Raw genomic sequence first — 25,589 nt, 5'->3', positions numbered from 1 at the left:
GTCTGTACGATTCACACCTATCTGGTGATTTATTTTTCTTTCAAATTAACAAAATATTTGCCGGTCTGAGTTTTGAGGGCAATTGTTCATTCTTAAAACAGTCCTTTTAAGAATGAACAATGGTCCTGCAAGAAGATGACTTAGTTTTTTATAAAACTCTGGGCAGAAACCATCAGGCCCTGGTGCTTTTCCACCTTTAACCTCCTAAGACCTGAACTCCTCCACGGCATACATTTTTAATTTGTCTTTGATATTTGGGCATATTGGGGCCAGATGAATGTAAAAACAAAGAATTGCCAGATGTTTGTTTTTTTTTTTTAACCTTATTTTTGTTTTGAAGAAAAATAAGAGCTACATTTGAGGATATTTGTTTAAAATTTTGATAGAACAGTAGCAGTATAATGTCCTCGTAAGTGGATATTAGGCCCATGTAGAGCAAAATTCAGTATTTTGGTCTAAAGAACACAAAGTGTGATGTCCACATATGTGGACGCCAGGTCCTAGGAGGTTAAGGGAGTTAATAGCAAGTCGCACTTCCTCCTCTGTCATAGGGTTCTTTAACTTTTTCCTGTGACTTTCTGATAACGATACAACAGGCACGTTCTCTAGAAATTCCCACATCTTCCCATCTGTATTACTACACTCTGATGAGTACAAGTGCATATAGAACTGCTTCATAATTTGATTGATATCCGTTGTTTTATAATGCTTGACATGTTTATTATCAAACAGTGATGGTATGACGTTTGTATCTGTCCTGCCTTTTGCTATTTTTGCTAAGAGACGGCCAGGTTTGTTCCCAGATTCTTATAATTTATGCTTAGCAAAGAAAATTGCTGCCTTTGCTCTTTTAGTCAGTAATTGATTTAAAGCTGAGCGGGCTACTTCTTAAGTATAGTTTTGGACCTGGAGATTTTAAACTGCACTTCTAGTTTTTGTATTATGTGCACTAAATTGAGTTGTTCTTACATTGAAGCCTTTTTCTGCGCTGTGGTGTATGAGATAATACTACCCCTAAGATAGGCTTTTGCAGTTTCCCACAATAAAGATGGGCTTACATCTTCCGTTATATTAATGGTCATAAAAACATTCCACTCTTTAGTGATATACTCAATAAATAGGGGGTTACTCAATAAATAAGGATTTGTCCTCCATCGGTGGGAATATGGCTCAAAATAAGGTGGGTGAATATTTATACTTACTACTGAATGACCAGATAATGGAAAAGAACTTATTGAGCACTCTTCCATCCTATCCAACACCATCCTGGATGACAGGCGCAAATCTATTCTTGAGAAAATCTGATGGGGGCAAGAAAAAAAAGTGAAATCCCTATCTGTGGGGTGAGCTACTCGCCAGGAATCAAAAATTTCTAGATCAGAAGAAAACTCTATCAGTCTAATGCTTTTTGGCGACAAGTCACCCCCTGGTGGAGATTTATCAACCCTAGGATCAGGAACACAATTAAAGTCACCTCCCAAAACCAAATATGGGGAAGCTATGGCTGAAACATGGGTTAAGAGATTGGGGGAAAACAAGACATCTTCTGAATTTGGACCATAAACACATCCTATGGAGATAGATTCTCTAAATAAGAAACCACATATAAGAATGTAGCGTCCTTCCTTATCTTTTATGACTTTTTCTATGGTTAGAGGCAGATTACGATGGATAAGGATGGCTACTCCTCTACTTTTTGTATTATAGGATGAGTAAAAAACTTGGCCAGCCCAACTTCTTTTTAGTTTTGAGTGTTCCAAATCATTTAAATGACTTTCTGAAAGTAAGGCAATTTGTGTTTTTTCTTTCTTCAAGAATGAAAGAGTTTTTGTTGTCGGGAATGCCTTTGTGATTCCCCTGATAAGCTAGAGAAAGTAGTGTCGTGTTCATTTTTTTAAAGAAGGAATTCAGAAGAAATATCTGTAGTTTTAAAAAAAATTGAATTTGCTTTGCAGTTGAAGTTACAAGTTACAGGACTGCACCTTGCAGTGAGTGCACCCATCTGTCCTCCTAGAAAGAAAAACCCTGAAATGGACATACAGTTTTTATACTGTGACAATGACAAACATTATTATGCCTATCGTCTCCCAACATGAATGTGGCAGTCTGCTACGAATCCTTCCCCGTTCAGTTCCTCTCACTCCCTCGACCTCCTATCTGCTCCTTTACTTTGAATCAGAAAGGCACAGACAAACACACACACACACACAAACAACAACAACAACAAAAAACACACCCTGCGTAGCCTTGACTATCTGCTATTATCCTTCTGCTGATTCTAAGGCCCAATTCAGGATACCTTGTTCTGACTTCCTGACCCAGAGACTGTTCTAACCATTACCATGTGTGTGTAAGCATACAGAGAAAAGAACCCTCAAGTGCTCAATGTTATCCTGCAAGATTCAGTACAGAGAATACCTGGACGAAGCTTTTGAACCTCAAACACGGAGCGCCAACTGGTTATGAGCACATTTGCATTGTAAATGGCCTGTATTTGTATAGCGCTTTACTAATCCCTAAGGACCCCAAAGCGCTTTACACATCCAGTCATCCACCCATTCACACACACATTCACACATTGTGTATATAATAAAATATTAAAACAGCTTTAGTTTATTAATTCATAAAGAATGTAATACTTTTTTGGGGTTTTTTTTTGTTATTTTGTTTTAATATGCATAGACTGATGTGACATCAGAGCTGCTTCAATGACTTTCAGCAAAGAATTTATCACTCATTGAATAAAACATGTTTTTGTCTGCAGCAGTCAGCATGCTCGGTCTACAGGATCCAATAGTGGGCCCAGATACCGATGTTCAACGTTCAATAAGGAACTTAGACCACAGAGGTAAGAGAACTGTAATGAGCTCCTTCAGATGTTTGTTTTCCCGGATAAATATGACCTGAAAAATCCTCAGGTTTTTATAAAGATTCATTTAAAAAAAAAGAAAAAAAAGATGAAACTTAAAAGATAGAAATATTATACTTGGTCATTTGCTGTTCTGAAGGTTGGTGGTTCGATTCCTGGCTCCCCCCTTAGTCTGCATGCCAAATATCCTTGGGCAAGACACTAACCCCAAGTTGGTCTCCAATGCATCCATCGGAGTATGAATGTTAGTTAGAAAGCACTCAGTTAACAAAGTGCTGGTGTGAATGGGTGAATGCACACGTTTTGGTATGGGCTTTGAGTGCTGAAGATAGAATAGAAAAGCGCTATATAAGAACCACTCCATGATGCTCATATCTGTGGGGAAAATATGTACTGAGTGGGTTCTTTAAAGAACAGAGCTGCTGTCTCTAATTTTCATGGCACTTTGTGTCTGATCTTTCAGAGTAAGCTGTTAATCAGTCTGAGAGGTCACAAAGAGACCCAGGGAAGAGCAGTTGGTTGCCACGGAAACCCATTCGATGAGGCTCTGCTCTTAAGATAATCTGAAGGCCACGTGAAGTTTGGAGGCCTGTAGTGATTGACTCTGCAGAAAACTGGCAACCTCTCTGCACTGGGCATCAGCTGACCCCAGTCTTTGATTTTACGTGGCCTAACACTTCACGGATGAGCTTCTGTTGTTAGATCTTTTCCACGTTATTAGAAACCCTCTAACAGCTGACTGACTGCATCCTATGACAGTACGAGACTGGAGTTCCCTGAGGTCCTGTGAGCGAGCCATTCTTTCACATATTTATTAACTGAGAACATCTTAATCGGAACAACCCCCCCTCAACAATTGGGACAAATCATTTGGCAAATTAGAAAGCAAAGGGGACCAAACATTGAGAAAGAGACCCTCATTTCCTCCTAAAATAGCAGCAGTTCTTTTGTCAAAGGAGCTTGCAAAGAAAAGCGTCTGGACTTCTTTAAGTTGCTTGAAGACGATGACGTGGATGACTGAGAACTTTCACAGACAGCAGTTCTTTTGTGAGGAATAACTTTAAATAATTCTCTTTACTGCAAAGTCACAGAGGGAGGTTTATCCTTAACCCAATTAATGAGAATACATTTCCTAGCTAGCAGAAATAATTTGTCACATAATTTGCGCTGCAAGTGATTTAATGTTACTTCTTTTGAGGGTAGGCCAAGAAGAAAATACCTAGGGTCCCTTTGATGCAGATTGTTAAAAATATTACTTAGTTCTTGAGATATGGAGCTCCAAAATCTTTTGATTAATTTACATTCCCAAAATGTAATGAAAAAAAGTGTCAGTTTCTATTTTGACATGTACTACAAAAATGGGAAATATGAGGTGCAATCTTATGCAAGACATTAGGAGCTATGTAAAGGCGATGTATGATTTGTATTGGGTTTCTCGCAAGCGGTTGCAAGTAAAAGTGGAACTACCCATGTTAATGGCTCCTTTCCACTCCTCTTCGGTATATTGATTATTAAGATCTCTCTCCTATTTATGAATAGCACTCAATGTGTTGCTACTGAGAGTATATAGGAGAGAATAAAAGGCTGAGATAAAATGAGTTCTGTCTTTTCGCTTAATAAGAAATGTCTCAATATCATCATATATAACTAGTTCTGAAGACTGTGGAATTTTAGAATGAACAAAGGTACGAACCTGGAGAAAGCCAAAAAAGTGGTCTCTAGGAATTAGAGATGGACCGATCCGATATTAAGTATCGGTATCTGACGTAAATTACTTGATCGGATATCAAGGAATAAAAAATGTAATCCGATCCATTAAATATCAAAAAAAGCACCTCACAAAACTTGCGACATGGCATAAGTCGGCTCATAACTGTAGCACGTCGGAGCAGTGTGAGTCAGGTGATAGAGCGGCTGTGTGTATTTGTAGCCTCGCTACCAATCTGGCATTTCATCTCTGAGGAAGTTATCCCAGAGAGAAGTAAAGAAAGTCTGTAAGTTCATCTCTGAATGTTTGTAAAGCATTCCCGCATTAAGCTTAACAACCGATGTATGGAGCGACTGCCTCTTCTCCCCCTCCCCCTCCTGCTGCTACTTCAATCGTGAAACTGATTAATGATCAGCTGATCGGCTTTTCTGTCGCGAGTCCGTCTCTCTTGCTTGTTTATCGCCCACTTCGCGCCAGAAACAGGAAACCAGCGACTGAACAACAGCAGCACGTTTAAGCTTGGTAAGATGTTGTTAGAATTTATTTAATATTACTTTCTACACCAGGATCTTTTTCTACGTAGCTGACGGCTGGTAACTGTGCAGGGGTGGATCTAGCAAAGTTTAGCCAAGGGGGCCCGATAGGGCATTAACAGGGAAAAGGGGGGCACAAAGACATACTTTTCTCTCTTATTCTGATTTAAAATGTCTAGCTTTTAATAAAAATTATCCGAATCTTACACCCAAAGTTTTAATCTGATGTAAAATGTATAGAAGTCCATTACTGTATATAGTAATTATATAGTCAAATATACCCTAGTAAGCTATAGTACTTTTTCCTTTGGGAAGGAACCATCTGTGCAGTCTGCAGTTCTGTTGAAGAAAGATGTTGAATCTATTTAATTATTCTTGAAAAATAATTGATTTCTGTGCATTTTTTTTTCACACTGCATCAAATTAAAGTTGATTACGCCGATTAAGCATAATGAGGTGGAGGGTTTCCTATTTTTCTTTCTCTGAGTTTTAGAACCAGATTGGTTAGGTTGCTTACTCTTTAAAATACCAGAATAGGGATGACGGAGTAGGTTTAAGTTTATTAGCTTGATCAGTATTGCTGAACTATGAAATATTTTGGGTGCAGTGTATTTTTTGCATACAGGTGTAACAGAATAGCTTTAGTGTTTTTGTTTTGTTAAAACTTGAGTATACAAACTTACAAAAAAGCAGCAAGATATTAAAAAAAGCCGTTTTATTGATTATAAAACACACTATATCAGATTCATTTCGGTATCGGCACATATCCAAATTTACGATATCGGTATCGGTATTGGACATAAAAAAGTGGTATCGTGCCATCTCTACTAGGAATATTAAAATTTGACTGCAATTGCTCAAAGTTCATCAGTGTGTTGTTTTGATACAAATCGCCAATTACCCTTAATCCATTTTTATGCCACTTATCGAACATACTGCGAGACATTCCTGGAACGAAGTCTTTGTTTCTCAGTAAAGGAGTCAAGAATGAAGTGCAATCTTCTCTACCCAACCTTCTACGCATTTCCCTCCAGACCCTTATTGTATTATAAATGATTGGGTTATTCTTAATCCCCATTTGTAATATTGTTTTTTGTCACAGACAGCTAAACTCCAAAGGGAATAAGGTAAAGTGGACAAAGAGTCTAGGTGAGAGTGAGAATTTAGAAAAGCATGTAGCCACTCCCATAAGACACCGCTATGACATGCCCAATTATAAAAAATTAAATTTGGTAAGCCTAAGCATCCCCTATCTATAGGCAGTTGTAAAGTTCCGATCCTTAATCTAGGTTTCTTGCCACGCCAGATAAATTTTGAAAAGGCTTTTTTTATATCTCAAGAAACTTTCTGGGTGATCAGTAAAGGCAGCATTTGTAGGGGATATAATAAACGCGGGAGAATACTCATTTTGATTAAATTCACGCGCCCCATAAGAGAAAGCGGCAATTTTTGCCATCTATCTAAATCTCTTTAAATTTTTATTACAACGGGTGATAAGTTCAGTTTCCATAAATCTTTAAGAACTGGTGGAATGTTTAGCCCAAGGTATGTAAAGCCGCTGGGGGACAATTAAAAGGGGTTAGAAATATCTGGCAAAGAGTTAATCTGATCACCCAGCGGCATGACCTCTGATTTCCCAAAATTAATTCTGTAACCAGAGAAAGAGCTGAACTCATGTATAGTGGACATAATTGCTGGTATTGATTGTTCTGGTTTTGATAAGAACAGCAAAATATCGTCAGCATACAATGCTATCTTATGATTTGTTCCACCCACTGTTATACCATGCACATCTTGGTGCTGGCGAATGGCCTCAGCTAGAGGTTCAAGTACTAATGCAAAGAGGAGAGGGGACAGCCTTGCCTCGTACCTCTTTGCAGTGGAAACGCTGATGATTGTACATGATTGTCCAAGCTTCTGGAAGTTTGTAGATAGTTTTAATCCATGCAATAAAACCCTCACCTAAGCCAAATCTTTCTAATACATTAAATAAATATGTCCACTCGATTCTGTCAAATGCCCTTTTGGCATCTAAAGATATAACATTTATAATTTGTCTGATTCGAGTATTGTATAATATTTAATAGTCTACAAATATTAGACGAGAAATGATTTTGAATAAAGCCTGTTTGATCAGGGTTTATAAGCAGTGTGAGAATGCCCTCTAGCCTCCTCACTAATAGCTTGGAGAGTAATTTAGGATCGACATTGATGAGGCTGATCGGTCTGTACGATTCACACCTATCTGGTGATTTATTTTTCTTTCAAATTAACAAAATATTTGCCGGTCTGAGTTTTGAGGGCAATTGTTCATTCTTAAAACAGTCCTTTTAAGAATGAACAATGGTCCTGCAAGAAGATGACTTAGTTTTTTATAAAACTCTGGGCAGAAACCATCAGGCCCTGGTGCTTTTCCACCTTTAACCTCCTAAGACCTGAACTCCTCCACGGCATACATTTTTAATTTGTCTTTGATATTTGGGCATATTGGGGCCAGATGAATGTAAAAACAAAGAATTGCCAGATGTTTTTTTTTTTTTTTTACCTTATTTTTGTTTTGAAGAAAAATAAAAGCTACATGTGAGGATATTTGTTTAAAATTTTGATAGAACAGTAGCAGTATAATGTCCTCGTAAGTGGATATTAGGCCCATGTAGAGCAAAATTCAGTATTTTGGTCTAAAGAACACAAAGTGTGATGTCCACATATGTGGACGCCAGGTCCTAGGAGGTTAAGGGAGTTAATAGCAAGTCGCACTTCCTCCTCTGTCATAGGGTTCTTTAACTTTTTCCTGTGACTTTCTGATAACGATACAACAGGCACGTTCTCTAGAAATTCCCACATCTTCCCATCTGTATTACTACACTCTGATGAGTACAAGTGCATATAGAACTGCTTCATAATTTGATTGATATCCGTTGTTTTATAATGCTTGACATGTTTATTATCAAACAGTGATGGTATGACGTTTGTATCTGTCCTGCCTTTTGCTATTTTTGCTAAGAGACGGCCAGGTTTGTTCCCAGATTCTTATAATTTATGCTTAGCAAAGAAAATTGCTGCCTTTGCTCTTTTAGTCAGTAATTGATTTAAAGCTGAGCGGGCTACTTCTAACTTCTTAAGTATAGTTTTGGACCTGGAGATTTTAAACTGCACTTCTAGTTTTTGTATTATGTGCACTAAATTGAGTTGTTCTTACATTGAAGCCTTTTTCTGCGCTGTGGTGTATGAGATAATACTACCCCTAAGATAGGCTTTTGCAGTTTCCCACAATAAAGATGGGCTTACATCTTCCGTTATATTAATGGTCATAAAAACATTCCACTCTTTAGTGATATACTCAATAAATAGGGGGTTACTCAATAAATAAGGATTTGTCCTCCATCGGCGGGAATATGGCTCAAAATAAGGTGGGTGAATATTTATACTTACTACTGAATGACCAGATAATGGAAAAGAACTTATTGAGCACTCTTCAATCCTATCCAACACCATCCTGGATGACAGGCGCAAATCTATTCTTGAGAAAATCTGATGGGGGCAAGAAAAAAAAGTGAAATCCCTATCTGTGGGGTGAGCTACTCGCCAGGAATCAAAAATTTCTAGATCAGAAGAAAACTCTATCAGTCTAATGCTTTTTGGCGACAAGTCACCCCCTGGTGGAGATTTATCAACCCTAGGATCAGGAACACAATTAAAGTCACCTCCCAAAACCAAATATGGGGAAGCTATGGCTGAAACATGGGTTAAGAGATTGGGGGAAAACAAAACATCTTCTGAATTTGGACCATAAACACATCCTATGGAGATAGATTCTCTAAATAAGAAACCGCATATAAGAATGTAGCGTCCTTCCTTATCTTTTATGACTTTTTCTATGGTTAGAGGCAGATTACGATGGATAAGGATGGCTACTCCTCTACTTTTTGTATTATAGGATGAGTAAAAAACTTGGCCAGCCCAACTTCTTTTTAGTTTTGAGTGTTCCAAATCATTTAAATGACTTTCTGAAAGTAAGGCAATTTGTGTTTTTTCTTTCTTCAAGAATGAAAGAGTTTTTGTTGTCGGGAATGCCTTTGTGATTCCCCTGATAAGCTAGAGAAAGTAGTGTCGTGTTCATTTTTTTAAAGAAGGAATTCAGAAGAAATATCTGTAGTTTTAAAAAAAATTGAATTTGCTTTGCAGTTGAAGTTACAAGTTACAGGACTGCACCTTGCAGTGAGTGCACCCATCTGTCCTCCTAGAAAGAAAAACCCTGAAATGGACATACAGTTTTTATACTGTGACAATGACAAACATTATTATGCCTATCGTCTCCCAACATGAATGTGGCAGTCTGCTACGAATCCTTCCCCGTTCAGTTCCTCTCACTCCCTCGACCTCCTATCTGCTCCTTTACTTTGAATCAGAAAGGCACAGACAAACACACACACACACACAAACAACAACAACAACAAAAAAAACACACCCTGCGTAGCCTTGACTATCTGCTATTATCCTTCTGCTGATTCTAAGGCCCAATTCAGGATACCTTGTTCTGACTTCCTGACCCAGAGACTGTTCTAACCATTACCATGTGTGTGTAAGCATACAGAGAAAAGAACCCTCAAGTGCTCAATGTTATCCTGCAAGATTCAGTACAGAGAATACCTGGACGAAGCTTTTGAACCTCAAACACGGAGCGCCAACTGGTTATGAGCACATTTGCATTGTAAATGGCCTGTATTTGTATAGCGCTTTACTAATCCCTAAGGACCCCAAAGCGCTTTACACATCCAGTCATCCACCCATTCACACACACATTCACACATTGTGTATATAATAAAATATTAAAACAGCTTTAGTTTATTAATTCATAAAGAATGTAATACTTTTTTGGGTTTTTTTTGTTATTTTGTGTCAGGATGAGGTCGTGGACGAAAGAAGGAGGACCCAAACGCTGGACTCACAGGTAGGTGAAGATTGGTGTTTTATTGTCAACGGAGTGAACAAACAGAACAGAAGTAGGAAACGGCTGGCCGGCTGGACGACTGACTGAATGGATGAATGAAAGACTGACTGACAACTGACCGGCTGACCTGACGGAACTGAACAGAGGACAACCTAACGGCGGCGAGAACAACATCACAATAACATCAATGACAAGACATTGGACTGGTTGAACTGAGGGACATAAATACACAGGCTGAGTGATGAGAGATTAGAACCTGGTGAGTACACAGCTGAACATAATGACCTAATGATAAACGGGAAGAGGACGGAACATAATGCACATGGACCAAGGCTAACACAATAAAACAGGAGGTGAAGCAGACAGAATATAAACAGTGAACATGAACTACGAATACTGGGTCAAAGACCCAGAAACCCTGACAGTACCCCCCCCCCCACAAAGGCCGGCACCCGACGGCCAAAAGAACGAAAAACCAGGACAGGGCGGGCGGAGGGGGCCCAGGACGGAGGGACGGAGTCCACACAGAGACAGTTCAGGGGGCCGACCGTGCGGACGGCAACGGCGACGACGACAGCGCTGGTTCGGGGGCCGACCGTGCGGAAGGCGACGGCGGCGATGACAGCGCTGGTCCAGGGGCCGACCGTGCGGAAGGCGACGGCGGCGATGACAGCGTTGGTCCGGGGGCCGACCGTGCGGAAGGCGATGGCGGCGACGTGGACGCAGTTCGGGGGGCCGGCCGTGCGGAAGGCGACGGCGGCCACTCAGGAGAAGAGGGTCCGGGGGCCGGCCGTGCGGAAGGCAACGGCGGCCACTCAGGCGATGGCGGTCCGGGGGCCGGCCGTGCGGAAGGCAGCGGCGGCGGCTCTCCAGTGTCAGGCGTACTGGCCGAGGCCCGGTGGGCACAGGACCAGTCGAGGCGGGACCAGGCGAAGCACAGGCTGAGGCTGCAGCAGACGAAGGCTCTGAGGCTGCAGCAGACGAAGGCTCTGAGGCTGAGGCCGGGCCGGGCGTGGGTGCAGCTGAGGCAGAGGCCGGGCCGGGCGTGGGTGCAGCTGAGGCAGAGGCCGGGCCGGGCGTGGGTGCAGCTGAGGCAGAGGCCGGGCCGGGCGATGCAGGCGCGGAGGCCTCTGGCTGGAGACAGGCAGGGCCAGTAGGCGCGGAGGCCTCTGGCTGGAGACAGGCAGGGCCAGTAGGCGCGGAGGCCTCTGGCTGGAGACAGGCAGGGCCAGTAGGCGCGGAGGCGCCTAGCTGAGGAGCGGCCGGGCCAGCGGGTGCGGAAACCCCTGGCTGAGGAGCGGCCGGGCCAGCGGGTGCGGAAACCCCTGGCTGAGAAGCAGGAAGGCTCACAGCTGGCTCTGGGTGCTGTGGCTGCAGGTCCGGGAACTGGACGGGATGGTGGACAGGTGACTGGGAAACAGGAGGCGACTGGACTACAGGGCACTGGGCGGCAGACTGGACTACAGAAGAGTGGAGGACAGGTGGAGACTGGACTACAGGTGACTGGAGGACAGGTGGAGACTGAGCTACAGGAGGTGAGGGAACTGACTGGAGGGAAAGCTGAACAGCAGGTGAGGGAACTGACTGGAGTGGAGATGCTAAGGGAGGAACAGAGGCAGGCGTGGCTGCTGGCTGAGCTACAGATTGAGCTAGTGACGGAGATAAAATTACGGCTTGGGCTCGTAAGGCTGGTGCCTGGGCAGGGGACAGTTCAGCTAATCTAACTAGGGATAGTGCGAGGGCGTGAAAGGCTGGGTCAGGAGGTGGATGAAGTGGTGAAGTAGCAGGTGGACCGGTTAGCTCCTCCAAGCCTCCAGGGAGGTCAAGCTGGGTTCAATTCAATTCAATTCAATTTTATTTATATAGCGCCAAATCACAACAAAAGTCGCCTCAAGGCGCTTCATAGATACAGAGAAAAACCCAACAATCATATGACCCCCTATGAGCAAGCACTTTGGCGACAGTGGGAAGGAAAAACTCCCTTTTAACAGGAAGAAACCTCCGGCAGAACCAGGCTCAGGGAGGGGCGGCCATCTGCTGCGACCGGTTGGGGTGAGAGAAGGAAGACAGGATAAAGACATGCTGTGGAAGAGAGACAGAGGTTAATAACAGATATGATTCAATGCAGAGAGGTCTATTAATACATAGTGAGTGAGAAAGGTGACTGGAAAGGAAAAACTCAATGCATCATGGGAATCCCCCGGCAGCCTACATCTATTGCAGCATAACAAAGGGAGGATTCAGGGTCACCTGGTCCAGCCCTAACTATATGCTTTAGAAAAAAGGAAAGTTTTAAGCCTAATCTTAAAAGTAGAGATAGTGTCTGTCTCCCGAATCCAAACTGGAAGCTGGTTCCACAGAAGAGGGGCCTGAAAACTGAAGGCTCTCCCTCCCATTCTACTTTTAAATACTCTAGGAACAACAAGTAGGCCTGCAGAGCGAGAGCGGAGCGCTCTAATAGGGTGATATGGTACTACAAGGTCATTAAGATAAGATGGGGCCTGATTATTTAAGACCTTGTATGTGAGGAGCAGGATTTTGAATTCAATTCTGGATTTAACAGGAAGCCAATGAAGGGAAGCCAAAACAGGAGAAATATGCTCTCTCTTTCTAGTCCCTGTCAGGACTCTTGCTGCAGCATTTTGGATTAGCTGAAGGCTTTTCAGTGAGTTTTTTGGACATCCTGATAATAATGAATTACAGTAGTCCAGCCTGGAAGTAATAAATGCATGAACTAGTTTTTCAGCGTCACTCTGAGACAGGATATTTCTAATTTTAGAGATGTTGCGCAAATGGAAGAAAGCAGTCTTACATATTTGTTTAATATGTGCGTTGAAGGACATGTCCTGGTCAAAAATGACTCCAAGGTTCCTCACCGCGTTACTGGAGGCCAAGGTAATGCCATCCAGAGTAAGAATCTGATTAGATACCATATTTCTAAGATTTTCAGGGCCGAGTACAATAACCTCAGTTTTATCTGAATTAAGAAGCAGAAAGTTAGCGGCCATCCAGGTCTTTATGTCTTTAAGACATTCCTGCAGTTTAACTAATTGGTGTGTGTTATCTGGCTTCATGGACAGATAGAGCTGGGTGTCATCTGCATAGCAGTGAAAATGTATGCTATGTCTTCTAATGATACTGCCTAAGGGAAGCATGTATAATGTAAACAGAATTGGTCCTAGCACTGAACCCTGTGGAACTCCAGGGTTCTGGTTGCCCTCAACCTGGGCGCTGGGACGGGCACGGAAGGTGGCTGGACACCAGTCACCCCCACCTGAGAAACAGAAGCGGGTGTGGAGGTAGACCGGGTCGCAGCTGCCCTCCTCCTGGGAGCTGGCACTGGTGTGGGCGTAGACCGGGCCCCTGTGCTGGTGGGAAATGGCTGAATACTGGGTGTGGAAATAGTGACGGTGTGTGTGTTACTGGCAGGTTTATTGGAGATTGTTCTGATTTTTCTGCCACCACTATTTACAGTCTTTAACTGAGCTGTCTTTGGGGAAACAGAGCAGAAAAAGTCTACCCAGTCCACATTGTCGTCCAAGAGGGACGTTCCCCATGAATCGGAGAGGCGTCTATTATTTATCTCATGTGAAGGGTCAACTGAGGAAGGTGGCAAACAGTCACTGGGACTCACCGCCGGGAGTGGCTGGAAATAGTCCATGTTACGGTGGCGTGTGTGCCGCTTTCTCCGGGTAGAGGAAGCGGGCGGGGTAAACAGATGAGCCTCTGGCACGGGAGCCTCCATTGAGCCGAGGTGGTAGGTGGAGCCGCTGTGCCATGGCGAGGTTGAAGGTCCGGTGAGTAGAACGGCTGGCGGGTGAGCGAGGAGCGGAGCAGCGGGAGAGGGAGCGGCCGAAGCTTGGCCTGTGACGCCCACTCTCCGCGGCGAATGCTCCGCTGCAGGTGAGGCAGCAGGTGGAGGACCGCGGCGTCTCCGAGGCCCGCCCAGAGCCAGACGAGTCCCCTCGAAGACGAGCTCCCTCTCTGAGAAGAGCCGCTGTTTCTACCTGAGCTTCTCCGCCCAAATGGAGAGCGCTGCGTCCTGCCGCTCGAAGAGGTCCGAGTCCGCTGGGTCCACATCGTGTCTTCGTGGCACGGGTCTTGTCATTCTGTCAGGATGAGGTCGTGGACGAAAGAAGGAGGACCCAAACGCTGGACTCACAGGTAGGTGAAGATTGGTGTTTTATTGTCAACGGAGTGAACAAACAGAACAGAAGTAGGAAACGGCTGGCCGGCTGGACGACTGACTGAATGGATGAATGAAAGACTGACTGACAACTGACCGGCTGACCTGACGGAACTGAACAGAGGACAACCTAACGGCGGCGAGAACAACATCACAATAACATCAATGACAAGACATTGGACTGGTTGAACTGAGGGACATAAATACACAGGCTGAGTGATGAGAGATTAGAACCTGGTGAGTACACAGCTGAACATAATGACCTAATGATAAACGGGAAGAGGACGGAACATAATGCACATGGACCAAGGCTAACACAATAAAACAGGAGGTGAAGCAGACAGAATATAAACAGTGAACATGAACTAAGAATACTGGGTCAAAGACCCAGAAACCCTGACATTTTGTTTTAATATGCATAGACTGATGTGACATCAGAGCTGCTTCAATGACTTTCAGCAAAGAATTTATCACTCATTGAATAAAACATGTTTTTGTCTGCAGCAGTCAGCATGCTCGGTCTACAGGATCCAATAGTGGGCCCAGATACCGATGTTCAACGTTCAATAAGGAACTTAGACCACAGAGGTAAGAGAACTGTAATGAGCTCCTTCAGATGTTTGTTTTCCCGGATAAATATGACCTGAAAAATCCTCAGGTTTTTATAAAGATTCATTTAAAAAAAAAAGAAAAAAAAAGATGAAACTTAAAAGATAGAAATATTATACTTGGTCATTTGCTGTTCTGAAGGTTGGTGGTTCGATTCCTGGCTCCCCCCTTAGTCTGCATGCCAAATATCCTTGGGCAAGACACTAACCCCAAGTTGGTCTCCAATGCATCCATCGGAGTATGAATGTTAGTTAGAAAGCACTCAGTTAACAAAGTGCTGGTGTGAATGGGTGAATGCACAAGTTTTGGTATGGGCTTTGAGTGCTGAAGATAGAATAGAAAAGCGCTATATAAGAACCACTCCATGATGCTCATATCTGTTGGGAAAATATGTACTGAGTGGGTTCTTTAAAGAACAGAGCTGCTGTCTCTAATTTTCATGGCACTTTGTGTCTGATCTTTAAGAGTAAGCTGTTAATCAGTCTGAGAGGTCACAAAGAGACCCAGGGAAGAGCAGTTGGTTGCCACGGAAACCCATTCGATGAGGCTCTGCTCTTAAGATAATCTGAAGGCCACGTGAAGTTTGGAGGCCTGTAGTGATTGACTCTGCAGAAAACTGGCAACCTCTCTGCACTGGGCATCAGCTGACCCCAGTCTTTGATTTTACGTGGCCTAACACTTCACGGATGAGCTTCTGTTGTTAGATCTTTTCCACGTTATTAGAAACCCTCTAACAGCTGACTGACTGCATCCTATGACAGTACGAGACTGGAGTTCCCTGAGGTCCTGTGAGCGAGCCATTCTTTCACATATTTATTAACTGAGAACATCTTAATCGGAACAACCCCCCCTCAACAATTGGGACAAATCATTTGGCAAATTAGAAAGCAAAGGGGACCAAACATTGAGAAAGAGACCCTCATTTCCTCCTAAAATAGCAGCAGTTCTTTTGTCAAAGGAGCTTGCAAAGAAAAGCGTCTGGACTTCTTTAAGTTGCTTGAAGACAATGACGTGGATGACTGAGAACTTTCACAGACAGCAGTTCTTTTGTGAGGAATAACTTTAAATAATTCTCTTTACTGCAAAGTCACAGAGGGAGGTTTATCCTTAACCCAATTAATGAGAATACATTTCCTAGCTAGCAGAAATAATTTGTCACATAATTTGCGCTGCAAGTGATTTAATGTTACTTCTTTTGAGGGTAGGCCAAGAAGAAAATACCTAGGGTCCCTTTGATGCAGATTGTTAAAAATATTACTTAGTTCTTGAGATATGGAGCTCCAAAATCTTTTGATTAATTTACATTCCCAAAATGTAATGAAAAAAAGTGTCAGTTTCTATTTTGACATGTACTACAAAAATGGGAAATATGAGGTGCAATCTTATGCAAGACATTAGGAGCTATGTAAAGGCGATGTATGATTTGTATTGGGTTTCTCGCAAGCGGTTGCAAGTAAAAGTGGAACTACCCATGTTAATGGCTCCTTTCCACTCCTCTTCGGTATATTGATTATTAAGATCTCTCTCCTATTTATGAATAGCACTCAATGTGTTGCTACTGAGAGTATATAGGAGAGAATAAAAGGCTGAGATAAAATGAGTTCTGTCTTTTCGCTTAATAAGAAATGTCTCAATATCATCATATATAACTAGTTCTGAAGACTGTGGAATTTTAGAATGAACAAAGGTACGAACCTGGAGAAAGCCAAAAAAGTGGTCTCTAGGAATTAGAGATGGACCGATCCGATATTAAGTATCGGTATCTGACGTAAATTACTTGATCGGATATCAAGGAATAAAAAATGTAATCCGATCCATTAAATATCAAAAAAAGCACCTCACAAAACTTGCGACATGGCATAAGTCTGCTCATAACTGTAGCACGTCGGAGCAGTGTGAGTCAGGTGATAGAGCGGCTGTGTGTATTTGTAGCCTCGCTACCAATCTGGCATTTCATCTCTGAGGAAGTTATCCCAGAGAGAAGTAAAGAAAGTCTGTAAGTTCATCTCTGAATGTTTGTAAAGCATTCCCGCATTAAGCTTAACAACCGATGTATGGAGCGACTGCCTCTTCTCCCCCTCCCCCTCCTGCTGCTACTTCAATCGTGAAACTGATTAATGATCAGCTGATCGGCTTTTCTGTCGCGAGTCCGTCTCTCTTGCTTGTTTATCGCCCACTTCGCGCCAGAAACAGGAAACCAGCGACTGAACAACAGCAGCACGTTTAAGCTTGGTAAGATGTTGTTAGAATTTATTTAATATTACTTTCTACACCAGGATCTTTTTCTACGTAGCTGACGGCTGGTAACTGTGCAGGGGTGGATCTAGCAAAGTTTAGCCAAGGGGGCCCGATAGGGCATTAACAGGGAAAAGGGGGGCACAAAGACATACTTTTCTCTCTTATTCTGATTTAAAATGTCTAGCTTTTAATAAAAATTATCCGAATCTTACACCCAAAGTTTTAATCTGATGTAAAATGTATAGAAGTCCATTACTGTATATAGTAATTATATAGTCAAATATACCCTAGTAAGCTATAGTACTTTTTCCTTTGGGAAGGAACCATCTGTGCAGTCTGCAGTTCTGTTGAAGAAAGATGTTGAATCTATTTAATTATTCTTGAAAAATAATTGATTTCTGTGCATTTTTTTTTCACACTGCATCAAATTAAAGTTGATTACGCCGATTAAGCATAATGAGGTGGAGGGTTTCCTATTTTTCTTTCTCTGAGTTTTAGAACCAGATTGGTTAGGTTGCTTACTCTTTAAAATACCAGAATAGGGATGACGGAGTAGGTTTAAGTTTATTAGCTTGATCAGTATTGCTGAACTATGAAATATTTTGGGTGCAGTGTATTTTTTGCATACAGGTGTAACAGAATAGCTTTAGTGTTTTTGTTTTGTTAAAACTTGAGTATACAAACTTACAAAAAAGCAGCAAGATATTAAAAAAAGCCGTTTTATTGATTATAAAACACACTATATCAGATTCATTTCGGTATCGGCACATATCCAAATTTACGATATCGGTATCGGTATTGGACATAAAAAAGTGGTATCGTGCCATCTCTACTAGGAATATTAAAATTTGACTGCAATTGCTCAAAGTTCATCAGTGTGTTGTTTTGATACAAATCGCCAATTACCCTTAATCCATTTTTATGCCACTTATCGAACATACTGCGAGACATTCCTGGAACGAAGTCTTTGTTTCTCAGTAAAGGAGTCAAGAATGAAGTGCAATCTTCTCTACCCAACCTTCTACGCATTTCCCTCCAGACCCTTATTGTATTATAAATGATTGGGTTATTCTTAATCCCCATTTGTAATATTGTTTTTTGTCACAGACAGCTAAACTCCAAAGGGAATAAGGTAAAGTGGACAAAGAGTCTAGGTGAGAGTGAGAATTTAGAAAAGCATGTAGCCACTCCCATAAGACACCGCTATGACATGCCCAATTATAAAAAATTAAATTTGGTAAGCCTAAGCATCCCCTATCTATAGGCAGTTGTAAAGTTCCGATCCTTAATCTAGGTTTCTTGCCACGCCAGATAAATTTTGAAAAGGCTTTTTTTATATCTCAAGAAACTTTCTGGGTGATCAGTAAAGGCAGCATTTGTAGGGGATATAATAAACGCGGGAGAATACTCATTTTGATTAAATTCACGCGCCCCATAAGAGAAAGCGGCAATTTTTGCCATCTATCTAAATCTCTTTAAATTTTTATTATAACGGGTGATAAGTTCAGTTTCCATAAATCTTTAAGAACTGGTGGAATGTTTAGCCCAAGGTATGTAAAGCCGCTGGGGGACAATTAAAAGGGGTTAGAAATATCTGGCAAAGAGTTAATCTGATCACCCAGCGGCATGACCTCTGATTTCCCAAAATTAATTCTGTAACCAGAGAAAGAGCTGAACTCATGTATAGTGGACATAATTGCTGGTATTGATTGTTCTGGTTTTGATAAGAACAGCAAAATATCGTCAGCATACAATGCTATCTTATGATTTGTTCCACCCACTGTTATACCATGCACATCTTGGTGCTGGCGAATGGCCTCAGCTAGAGGTTCAAGTACTAATGCAAAGAGGAGAGGGGACAGCCTTGCCTCGTACCTCTTTGCAGTGGAAACGCTGATGATTGTACATGATTGTCCAAGCTTCTGGAAGTTTGTAGATAGTTTTAATCCATGCAATAAAACCCTCACCTAAGCCAAATCTTTCTAATACATTAAATAAATATGTCCACTCGATTCTGTCAAATGCCCTTTTGGCATCTAAAGATATAACATTTATAATTTGTCTGATTCGAGTATTGTATAATATTTAATAGTCTACAAATATTAGACGAGAAATGATTTTGAATAAAGCCTGTTTGATCAGGGTTTATAAGCAGTGTGAGAATGCCCTCTAGCCTCCTTACTAATAGCTTGGAGAGTAATTTAGGATCGACATTGATGAGGCTGATCGGTCTGTACGATTCACACCTATCTGGTGATTTATTTTTCTTTCAAATTAACAAAATATTTGCCGGTCTGAGTTTTGAGGGCAATTGTTCATTCTTAAAACAGTCCTTTTAAGAATGAACAATGGTCCTGCAAGAAGATGACTTAGTTTTTTATAAAACTCTGGGCAGAAACCATCAGGCCCTGGTGCTTTTCCACCTTTAACCTCCTAAGACCTGAACTCCTCCACGGCATACATTTTTAATTTGTCTTTGATATTTGGGCATATTGGGGCCAGATGAATGTAAAAACAAAGAATTGCCAGATGTTTTTTTTTTTTTTTACCTTATTTTTGTTTTGAAGAAAAATAAAAGCTACATGTGAGGATATTTGTTTAAAATTTTGATAGAACAGTAGCAGTATAATGTCCTCGTAAGTGGATATTAGGCCCATGTAGAGCAAAATTCAGTATTTTGGTCTAAAGAACACAAAGTGTGATGTCCACATATGTGGACGCCAGGTCCTAGGAGGTTAAGGGAGTTAATAGCAAGTCGCACTTCCTCCTCTGTCATAGGGTTCTTTAACTTTTTCCTGTGACTTTCTGATAACGATACAACAGGCACGTTCTCTAGAAATTCCCACATCTTCCCATCTGTATTACTACACTCTGATGAGTACAAGTGCATATAGAACTGCTTCATAATTTGATTGATATCCGTTGTTTTATAATGCTTGACATGTTTATTATCAAACAGTGATGGTATGACGTTTGTATCTGTCCTGCCTTTTGCTATTTTTGCTAAGAGACGGCCAGGTTTGTTCCCAGATTCTTATAATTTATGCTTAGCAAAGAAAATTGCTGCCTTTGCTCTTTTAGTCAGTAATTGATTTAAAGCTGAGCGGGCTACTTCTAACTTCTTAAGTATAGTTTTGGACCTGGAGATTTTAAACTGCACTTCTAGTTTTTGTATTATGTGCACTAAATTGAGTTGTTCTTACATTGAAGCCTTTTTCTGCGCTGTGGTGTATGAGATAATACTACCCCTAAGATAGGCTTTTGCAGTTTCCCACAATAAAGATGGGCTTACATCTTCCGTTATATTAATGGTCATAAAAACATTCCACTCTTTAGTGATATACTCAATAAATAGGGGGTTACTCAATAAATAAGGATTTGTCCTCCATCGGCGGGAATATGGCTCAAAATAAGGTGGGTGAATATTTATACTTACTACTGAATGACCAGATAATGGAAAAGAACTTATTGAGCACTCTTCAATCCTATCCAACACCATCCTGGATGACAGGCGCAAATCTATTCTTGAGAAAATCTGATGGGGGCAAGAAAAAAAAGTGAAATCCCTATCTGTGGGGTGAGCTACTCGCCAGGAATCAAAAATTTCTAGATCAGAAGAAAACTCTATCAGTCTAATGCTTTTTGGCGACAAGTCACCCCCTGGTGGAGATTTATCAACCCTAGGATCAGGAACACAATTAAAGTCACCTCCCAAAACCAAATATGGGGAAGCTATGGCTGAAACATGGGTTAAGAGATTGGGGGAAAACAAAACATCTTCTGAATTTGGACCATAAACACATCCTATGGAGATAGATTCTCTAAATAAGAAACCGCATATAAGAATGTAGCGTCCTTCCTTATCTTTTATGACTTTTTCTATGGTTAGAGGCAGATTACGATGGATAAGGATGGCTACTCCTCTACTTTTTGTATTATAGGATGAGTAAAAAACTTGGCCAGCCCAACTTCTTTTTAGTTTTGAGTGTTCCAAATCATTTAAATGACTTTCTGAAAGTAAGGCAATTTGTGTTTTTTCTTTCTTCAAGAATGAAAGAGTTTTTGTTGTCGGGAATGCCTTTGTGATTCCCCTGATAAGCTAGAGAAAGTAGTGTCGTGTTCATTTTTTTAAAGAAGGAATTCAGAAGAAATATCTGTAGTTTTAAAAAAAATTGAATTTGCTTTGCAGTTGAAGTTACAAGTTACAGGACTGCACCTTGCAGTGAGTGCACCCATCTGTCCTCCTAGAAAGAAAAACCCTGAAATGGACATACAGTTTTTATACTGTGACAATGACAAACATTATTATGCCTATCGTCTCCCAACATGAATGTGGCAGTCTGCTACGAATCCTTCCCCGTTCAGTTCCTCTCACTCCCTCGACCTCCTATCTGCTCCTTTACTTTGAATCAGAAAGGCACAGACAAACACACACACACACACAAACAACAACAACAACAAAAAACACACCCTGCGTAGCCTTGACTATCTGCTATTATCCTTCTGCTGATTCTAAGGCCCAATTCAGGATACCTTGTTCTGACTTCCTGACCCAGAGACTGTTCTAACCATTACCATGTGTGTGTAAGCATACAGAGAAAAGAACCCTCAAGTGCTCAATGTTATCCTGCAAGATTCAGTACAGAGAATACCTGGACGAAGCTTTTGAACCTCAAACACGGAGCGCCAACTGGTTATGAGCACATTTGCATTGTAAATGGCCTGTATTTGTATAGCGCTTTACTAATCCCTAAGGACCCCAAAGCGCTTTACACATCCAGTCATCCACCCATTCACACACACATTCACACATTGTGTATATAATAAAATATTAAAACAGCTTTAGTTTATTAATTCATAAAGAATGTAATACTTTTTTGGGGGTTTTTTTTGTTATTTTGTTTTAATATGCATAGACTGATGTGACATCAGAGCTGCTTCAATGACTTTCAGCAAAGAATTTATCACTCATTGAATAAAACATGTTTTTGTCTGCAGCGGTCATTATGCTCGGTCTACAGGATCCAATAGTGGGCCCAGATACCGATGTTCAACGTTCAATAACGAACTTAGACCACAGAGGTAAGAGAACTGTAATGAGCTCCTTCAGATGTTTGTTTTCCCGGATAAATATGACCTGAAAAATCCTCAGGTTTTTATAAAGATTCATTTAAAAAAAAAGAAAAAAAAGATGAAACTTAAAAGATAGAAATATTATACTTGGTCATTTGCTGTTCTGAAGGTTGGTGGTTCGATTCCTGGCTCCCCCCTTAGTCTGCATGCCAAATATCCTTGGGCAAGACACTAACCCCAAGTTGGTCTCCAATGCATCCATCGGAGTATGAATGTTAGTTAGAAAGCACTCAGTTAACAAAGTGCTGGTGTGAATGGGTGAATGCACACGTTTTGGTATGGGCTTTGAGTGCTGAAGATAGAATAGAAAAGCGCTATATAAGAACCACTCCATGATGCTCATATCTGTGGGGAAAATATGTACTGAGTGGGTTCTTTAAAGAACAGAGCTGCTGTCTCTAATTTTCATGGCACTTTGTGTCTGATCTTTCAGAGTAAGCTGTTAATCAGTCTGAGAGGTCACAAAGAGACCCAGGGAAGAGCAGTTGGTTGCCACGGAAACCCATTCGATGAGGCTCTGCTCTTAAGATAATCTGAAGGCCACGTGAAGTTTGGAGGCCTGTAGTGATTGACTCTGCAGAAAACTGGCAACCTCTCTGCACTGGGCATCAGCTGACCCCAGTCTTTGATTTTACGTGGCCTAACACTTCACGGATGAGCTTCTGTTGTTAGATCTTTTCCACGTTATTAGAAACCCTCTAACAGCTGACTGACTGCATCCTATGACAGTACGAGACTGGAGTTCCCTGAGGTCCTGTGAGCGAGCCATTCTTTCACATATTTATTAACTGAGAACATCTTAATCGGAACAACCCCCCCTCAACAATTGGGACAAATCATTTGGCAAATTAGAAAGCAAAGGGGACCAAACATTGAGAAAGAGACCCTCATTTCCTCCTAAAATAGCAGCAGTTCTTTTGTCAAAGGAGCTTGCAAAGAAAAGCGTCTGGACTTCTTTAAGTTGCTTGAAGACGATGACGTGGATGACTGAGAACTTTCACAGACAGCAGTTCTTTTGTGAGGAATAACTTTAAATAATTCTCTTTACTGCAAAGTCACAGAGGGAGGTTTATCCTTAACCCAATTAATGAGAATACATTTCCTAGCTAGCAGAAATAATTTGTCACATAATTTGCGCTGCAAGTGATTTAATGTTACTTCTTTTGAGGGTAGGCCAAGAAGAAAATACCTAGGGTCCCTTTGATGCAGATTGTTAAAAATATTACTTAGTTCTTGAGATATGGAGCTCCAAAATCTTTTGATTAATTTACATTCCCAAAATGTAATGAAAAAAAGTGTCAGTTTCTATTTTGACATGTACTACAAAAATGGGAAATATGAAATATCATAATTCACGTCGGCAGTAATGACACCCGGTTACGCCAATCGGAGGTCACTAAAATCAATATTGAATCGGTGTGCAACTTTGCCAAAACAATGTCGGACTCTGTAGTTTTCTCTGGTCCCCTCCCCAATCAGACCAGGAGTGACATGTTTAGCCGCATGTTCTCCTTAAATTGCTGGCTGTCTGAGTGGTGTCCCAGAAACGATGTGGGCTTCATAGATAATTGGCAAACCTTCTGGAGGAAACCTGGTCTTGTTAGGAGAGACGGCATCCATCCCACTTTGGATGGAGCAGCTCTCATTTCTAGAAATATGGACAAATTTATTAAACCCCCCAAAATATGACTATCCAGAGTTGGGACCAGGAAGCAGAGTTGCAGTCTTACACGCTTCTCTGCAGCTTCTCTCCTCCTGCTACCCCCCCAAAAACCCATCTCCATAGAGACTGTGTCAGCTTCCAAAAAGACAAAAAACAAACTAAAAACCAGCAACAAACAACTTAAACATAAACAATCACAAAGAAAGAACAATACAGTATCCACATCTGAACCAAAGAGTAAAACAGTGAAATGTGGATTATTAAATATTAGGTCTCTCTCCTCCAAGTCTCTGTTAGTACATGACTTAATAATTGATCAACAAATTGATTTACTCTGCCTTACAGAAACCTGGTTGCAGCAGGATGATTATGTTAGTTTAAATGAATCAACACCCCCGAGCCATTCTAACTACCAGAAATCTCGAAGCACAGGCCGAGGGGGCGGTGTGGCAGCAATTTTTCACACCAGCCTATTAATTAATGAAAGACCAAGACAGACTTTTAATTCATTTGAAAGCCTGATGCTTAACATTGTCCACCCCAGCTGTGAAACTCAGAAACCAGTCTTACTTGTTATCATCTATCGTCCACCTGGGCCTTACACAGAGTTTCTGTCTGATTTCTCAGACTTTATATCTAATTTAGTTCTGAGCTCAGATAAAATAATTATTGTGGGTGATTTTAACATCCATGTAGATGCTAAAAATGACAGCCTCAACATGGCATTTAATCTGTTATTAGACTCAATTGGTTTCTCTCAAAATGTAAAAGAACCCACCCACCACTTTAATCACACTCTAGATCTTGTTTTAACATATGGCATAGAAACTGAACATTTAACAGTGTTTCCTGAAAACCCTCTCCTGTCTGATCATTTCCTGATAACATTTACATTTACAATAATTGATTACACAGCGGTGAAGAGTAGACTTTATCAAAGTAGATGTCTTTCTGAAAGCACTGTAACTAAGTTTAAGAATATAATCCACCCACTGTTATCATCTCCAATGCCCTGTACCAACACAGAGCAAAGCAGCTATCTGAACGCTACCCCAACAGAGGTCGATTATCTTGTTAATAATTTCACCTCCTCACTACGTACGACTCTGGATACTGTAGCTCCTGTGAAAACTAAGGCCTCAAATCAGAAGTACCTGACTCCGTGGTATAATTCTCAAACACGTACCCTAAAGCAGATGACTCGTAATCTGGAGAGGAAATGGCGTGTCACAAATCTAGAGGATCATCATTTAGCCTGGAGAAATAGTTTGCTGCTTTATAAGAAAGCCCTCCGCAAAGCCAGAACATCTTACTATTCATCACTGATTGAAGAAAATAAGAACAACCCTAGGTTTCTCTTCAGCACTGTAGCCAGGCTGACAAAAAGTCAGAGCTCTTTTGAGCCAACCATCCCTTTAACGTTAACTAGTAATGACTTCATGAACTTCTTCACAAATAAAATTTTTATCATTAGAGAAAAAATTACCAATAATCATCCCACAGATGTAATATTATCTACAGCTACTCTTAGTACCATTGATATTAAGTTAGACTCTTTTTCTCCAATTGATCTTTCTGAGTTAACTTCAATAATTACTTCCTCCAAACCATCAACGTGTCTTTTAGACCCCATTCCTACAAAACTGCTCAAAGAAGTCCTGCCATTAATTAATTCTTCGATCTTAAATATGATCAACCT

At 41.2% G+C, this 25,589-nt stretch overlaps 1 protein-coding gene across 1 annotated transcript in view; it reads left to right on the top strand.

Annotated features, from left to right (window-relative positions):
- Nucleotides 1-25,589, top strand: part of LOC146557348 (NACHT, LRR and PYD domains-containing protein 3-like) — a 193,094-nt gene that overhangs the window by 58,143 nt on the left and 109,362 nt on the right. The window contains exons 4-7 of the mRNA XM_085248399.1: nt 2,765-2,848; nt 10,014-10,061; nt 14,752-14,835; nt 22,093-22,176. Of these exons, the coding sequence (XP_085104525.1) occupies nt 2,765-2,848; nt 10,014-10,061; nt 14,752-14,835; nt 22,093-22,176 (300 nt within the window). The remainder of the gene's footprint in view (nt 1-2,764; nt 2,849-10,013; nt 10,062-14,751; nt 14,836-22,092; nt 22,177-25,589) is intronic.

This window comes from Mchenga conophoros, linkage group LG16 (assembly GCF_057382185.1).
Source record: "Mchenga conophoros isolate Kocher_MC1m ecotype Shallow Benthic linkage group LG16, M_conophoros_male_GT1.1, whole genome shotgun sequence".
NCBI classification, from domain to species: Eukaryota; Metazoa; Chordata; class Actinopteri; order Cichliformes; family Cichlidae; genus Mchenga; species Mchenga conophoros.
Note: the sequence above shows the minus strand (reverse complement) of the source record. Positions and strands in the feature narration are given on the sequence as shown.